Source organism: Mizuhopecten yessoensis, unplaced genomic scaffold, assembly GCF_002113885.1.
Source record: "Mizuhopecten yessoensis strain PY_sf001 unplaced genomic scaffold, ASM211388v2 scaffold2213, whole genome shotgun sequence".
Classification (NCBI taxonomy): Eukaryota; Metazoa; Mollusca; class Bivalvia; order Pectinida; family Pectinidae; genus Mizuhopecten; species Mizuhopecten yessoensis.
Window position 1 is genome coordinate 1,131,358 of NW_018404434.1, and position 5,845 is coordinate 1,137,202.

At 38.4% G+C, this 5,845-nt stretch overlaps 1 protein-coding gene across 2 annotated transcripts in view; it reads right to left on the reverse strand.

Annotated features, from left to right (window-relative positions):
• Positions 1-1,185: 1,185 nt before the first annotated feature.
• The window catches only part of LOC110445341 (DNA-directed RNA polymerase I subunit RPA2-like), a 28,915-nt gene continuing 24,255 nt past the window's right edge, over positions 1,186-5,845 (reverse strand). The window contains exons 28-32 of one of the 2 annotated variants that reach the window (XR_002462347.1): positions 4,880-5,005; positions 4,504-4,631; positions 4,128-4,292; positions 2,904-3,632; positions 1,186-2,847 (exon numbers count right to left, since the gene is read on the reverse strand). Coding sequence is in view for 1 of the 2 variants with exons in the window: in XM_021489901.1 (XP_021345576.1) it covers positions 3,414-3,632; positions 4,128-4,292; positions 4,504-4,631; positions 4,880-5,005 (638 nt within the window). In the remaining variant the exon portion in view is untranslated. Of the gene's footprint in view, positions 3,633-4,127; positions 4,293-4,503; positions 4,632-4,879; positions 5,006-5,845 lie in introns of both variants that reach the window. The other variant, XM_021489901.1, reaches the window with a different exon arrangement.

The window sequence follows — 5,845 nt, forward strand, 5'->3', positions numbered from 1 at the left end:
CCCCCCCAATCAATCTTCAAAAAGTCTCTCCTTTTCCATGACTAGAGTGACGTGACTTTGACCAGATTCGGTCCAGAGCAGCATATGGCAAGGGAGATTACTCATATTTACAGAGAATGTGGTCTCCCTCGGAGGCCCATTGTAATGAATATTTAAAGTCCTTCTTCAGTATAATAAGAGAGGTTTCACAGAGGGGCAGTGCCAAAAAGGGGGAACATAGTATTAAATGTTTAAAATCCTTCACCTGTAGTTTGATTGGAGGAATTTTAACCAAATTTTGTGTAGAGGATCCTTGAGCAAAGGGGACAGAGGTGCGGGCCCAATATCGGAACTATAGGTTGATGTTTAAATATCCACCCTCAGTTCAATTTGAGGGATTATAACCAAATTTTGTGAACAACATCCTACAGTTGATCTTTCGGGGCAGAGGGGCAGACCCAAAAGGGGAAATGGAGGTAATGGTTAAAGTCCATCTCCATCTCAATTTAAAAGAGCAGAAAGAAGGGACCCAATGAGTGGTTGCTGAGAGACAGAGCCAGTATTTGGAAATAGTTGCAGTATCGTATTTAATAAGAATATTTGCAATTGGTTGCTAAATTATCCTGATGAGCGATACAAGCCCTGCGGGCCTCTTGTTCTTGTAGCTGAAACATTCACTTTATATATTAAACTAGATAGCTTAGTGATATGTTTATGTCAAAACGGAAACGGGTCCGGACCTGTTTTACAGTCAACCAGGAAATTCGCGGTGCTATTTTGATTATATTTTTTTTCTTGCAAAATTGAGTATGTATATTTTTCAATGGTAGAAGTATATCTTTTAAGCTCCATACCTCTCCAAAGTATAACAGAATCAGGGGTATCAGTGAATGTTTTGCGATCCTATATCATACATGTTATCTTTATTCCAACAGTGGCACCATTTCATACTTTTTCCACAACTATTCAATGTGTTAAGTGGGAAGTATGCACTACTAAGAGGGACTATTTCCTCCAATCAGGGGGACGAATCCGGACAGCAGATTTATAAGTTATGGGAACCAGAGGGACAATCCCTCCCAGAGAGGGAAAGTTGACATGTGAACACAATGTCACCCTCCATACAGAAGAGATATGAAACTGAATTGAATGTGAATGCAACATTTGACCTAATTTGAGAAATATAATTAACATCATATACTTTTTTGTAACATATTTAATTAACAATTTCTTATAAAACATAACAGCTTTGAAAACAGCATTTGCATTATCTGAAACATGTTTGTAATTACAGTACAGACACTCCCTAAATGAATGTCTTCATTTCCAGCAGGCTCCCTGTTTAAGACATTCTACATTTACACGCTGAACAGGCCGAGGATCAATAGAAATGTAAGGAGCGGACAAACTAATACCCAATATCAACCATTGAAGCATTTATGATCAGATACTATACATGTAGCTGCAATCTTGAACCCTTGAATTTGCAAGTTGATCTGTTAATATGCATTTTCTTTCCTATATATCACTTACATATAGTATCAACAATGTCGGCCCAATCAGACTCTATGTTATAACTGTTATTGTCTCGGCTTATCATATGCCTTGGTGGCAATCTCGTATTCTGAAATTGAAAAGTTGGCCTTTTGTTATAAATTTCCCCCTGTATGTATCGCTCGCAAAATCTATCAATAAAGCTGACCTATAGAACTCAAGTTATAAACGCTTATTGTCTCTGCTAATCAGAAGCCATTGTGGCTGTCTATAATCCAAACAATTAAAGTTGTCGATTTACAGAAAGGGCAATAACTCTTAAAAATAAAGTCAAAACCGAAATACAAATGTTAAGTATACAGTAATATGATGTACTGATCAGGCTTACAAAGTTTTGTTGAAATTGACTTATAAATTTAGGAATCTGTTTGCCAAGATAGACCGACTAACAATCTATTTACGGTATACCATCTCTACTTTTGTTGTGAGGGATAAAATGACAAGCTAGAGTGTATAACCAGAACATGCTTTAGTTGGAATTACCTAAAGCAATATGATACATAAAGAATTCTTCCCAGAATTCCATGAGCAGCCCGACAAATCCTGAACTACGGCTAGGATCTGTTGACCGTTATAACCATGGATGAGTATCTGTAAACATTTTGAAAGATCATTAATGCTTTGTTAAAGTCCCTTACCGTCATAACATATGACTTCTATTTGGAATTCCGTTAACACTTCGATGTACTACATTGTAGTATCACGATATCTTCAGGAATTACCTTGTTACTATGACATCTTTCTCCCACTCTTCACAGGCGTGTCTCCCTTTTAAGCCAGAAAAGATCAGCTTGTCACCCCCTAGGGGGAGATAGCCTCATAACAATAGTATGACATCAAGTCATCAATGCATTGAGGTCACGTCAACAGTAGCAGACCATGTAATACAACTCTGGATTTGCTGGAAAAACATGCAATCAGTGCTTATATTTCATGCAATCAACGCTTTCGGCGGATTTGTGAGTGAAACAGGATGGGAGAAAAATCAGATGCCTGATTTGAGGCTGTGACAGAGAAATCTCAAATCTTTGGGATGATATTCTTGATTGCCTTACCTAAAGCCTAGGGTAAGACAATCAGGAATATTATCCTTTGGGTTGGAGATTTCTCTGTCACACCCTCAAAGTAGGGGAAGATTTCATTATTCATTGAACATTCAATTACAGATACAGCATGATGTACCATCAGATTCACATTGACTTCTGTGATAGGTATGATCTCTGAAAAGTCTTACCAGGAGTTTTCTGATCAGTGTGACATAGATTGAATCTACTGACCTGTACAACCTAGATTGAATCTACTGACTGGTATGACCTCGATTGAATCTTTCGACAGGTATGACCTCGATTGAATCTACTAACTGGTATGACCTCGATTGATTCTACTGACTGGTATGACCTAGATTGATTCTACTGACTGGTATGACCTCGATTGAATCTACTGACCGGTATGATCTCGATTGAATCTACTGACTGGTATGACCTCGATTGAATCTACTGACTGGTATGACCTCGATTGAATCTACTGACTGGTATGACCTAGATTGAATCTACTGACTGGTATGACCTCGGTTGAATCTACTGACTGGTATGACCTAGATTAAATCTTTCGACAGGTATGACCTAGATTAAATCTTTCGATAGGTATGACCTAGATTAAATCTTTCGACAGGTATGACCTAGATGGAATCTTCTGACAAGTATAACCTTGACATTATCTGTTTTGACTGCTGGAATTGATACAGCCAATAGTTTTAATATTTATCGTATCATAACCATGCAGTAGACCATTGTTGACCACTTTACTATTGCACAACTGAAAACATGACATTGACATGGTCATCAGCAAAGTAACACGACCTTTAATTGACCTTTACAGTTTCATTTGACCTCCAGCTGTACTTTGATGTTAATGGCCGCCAGTTCTGCCACTAAGTATCGGAACACAAAAGGCACAGTGATAACGTTGATAGTGTCCGAGCGTTTACACAACATGCATGTCCATTTACGCCTCATTTCCGAGGTGAACGCCGCCACTGCCGTCACCGGCCGCTCCAACAGGGGAGATAACATACTACCACACTTTGTACAAACATGGACCTGCAACAGACAATTTTGTTCAGAAAATAAAATACCTAGGCAACACATTATTTCATAGTATAGCATTGTAAATGTATTGAAGTGCAACTAAATCTGACTGCAAGATACAATAAACATCTCTGAAAATCATATGTATTAACATTCCTTGAATTTAGAAATAGATTTTTTGTGTTTTTCTTCCCCCTAAAATACAAGTGCTAATTTTGTCTAATACATTTCTTTCTATCTACTATTGTTTACTTGACCTCATATCAATTGTTTTCACACCATTATTTATGACAACACAGGCAGCTTTCCTTTATCCTAGGGTGTGGACAGAGAAACTTCTTCCTGACATGATTGTGGTTGCTGCCCCTCACTTGGACAACATATAGTCACCACTTAGACAGGTGTCTTACAGAAAGGCTACAGTACCTACAGCTATTTGACAAGTTTATTAATGACCATCAGAACCCATAGCTTCTTCTTATTTAACAATATCATATATCTACTCACCATAGATTTATCAGAACAGTTAAGGAGGCGGTCCTGTAAGAGAAACGCTGTGCCATGAGCGATCATTCCATCTCTCTCCATCTCCCCAAATCTGATCCCTCCCCCACGCTTCCTGCCCTTCACTGGTTGGTGGGTCAACTGGTCAACAGGACCTGTAGATCTCACCTGAAATCAAGTGACATATATAAACAAACAAGTCCAATGACTGACCATGTCTCTAGATGCCGGTGTCAACTATAAAGTTAAACAAGGTTAAGGATGCTCAGGTTTTGAAGAAAATTACCTGCCAGTCAAAAAGTCACAAAACTGGTGTCTCTATTTTATTACAGGATGTCTCATTTCAACCATTTGTTTTTCTGTGTTACAGTTACCGTACCTGGAATTTGTCAGAAACCATGTGCCGTAGACGCTGGTAGTACACCACTCCTATGAAGATGTCGGCTTCTAACTCCAGTCCACTTGACCCGCTGTACATACGCTCTGTCCCATAGTAGTTATAGCCAGCTGTCAGTAAATAGGGAAAAAATAGTATTTGGCAGTTAACAGAATCTTTGTTACAGAAATATAGCTACAGCGGTATCTATTGACTACAACAATATATATAAACAGAAATTCTAATGTAATTATGAAGACTGCTGTATTATACAGCATTATTTTGATATTATGGGACTTGTTAACTATATAACGGCTCTTTACTTCAGTTTTATTATCTTTTTGGGGGGTTTGACTTGCAGAATGTCCAGGGTTTGTACCTTTAGTGAGGATATCTCCGAAGTAATCGATCGCTGGCTGGTCTTCAGAAAACTTGAATGGTGTAGCATCATGACAAAGGCCATGACTGGCCGCGGACTTACCCGCCATACTCTCTATCATCATACCTGGAAAAACCAGCAAATAAGGGTTGGGATATTTGCGTGTTCAAACTCAGCAAATTTGTGTACGCTTAAAATTTTCCTGTGGGTTCATGTTTATTCCATCTCGTAAATTAAACGTGTTACATATATATATATATAATATTCAACCAAGAGATAGATCTTCTCAATTAGAAAATGATTGAACTATGTCATTTTTGTATGAAATTCAAGGTCATAATTATGTTACATATTTCATACAAGAGGCCCAATGGGCCTGCATCGCTCACCTGTTATTAATCTAACACTTGTAATCTTAAGATTTCATAAGAACCTATTAAAAGATTTAAACATATGACACCTCTGACCATGATTGTCGAACAAGGACATTAGGTTGAAAGTGGATCAAGGTCATTCATTTGAACTAACATGGTAATCCTTCATCCCAGCATGCTACAGGCCCAATTTCAGTACCCTGGCCCTTTTGCTTATTGAAAAGAAGTCGCTTGAAGATTTTACGACATTTGACCCCTGTGACCTTGAAAGTTGGTCAAGGTCATTCAGTTGAACAAACTTGATAGTCCTTCATCCCAGCATGCTACAGGCCCAATATCAGTACCCTGGGCCTTTTGGTTATTGAGAAGAAGTTGTTTGAAGATTTTAAGACATCTGACCCCAGTGACCTTGAAAGTGGGTCAATGTCATTCATTTAAACAAACTTGGTAGCCCTTCATCCCAGCATGCTACAGGCCCAATATCAGTACCCTGGGCCTTTTGGTTATTGAGAAGAAGTCGTTTGAAGATTTTATGACATTTGACCCCTTTGACCTTTGAAAGTTGGTCAAGGTCATTCATTTGAACTAACTT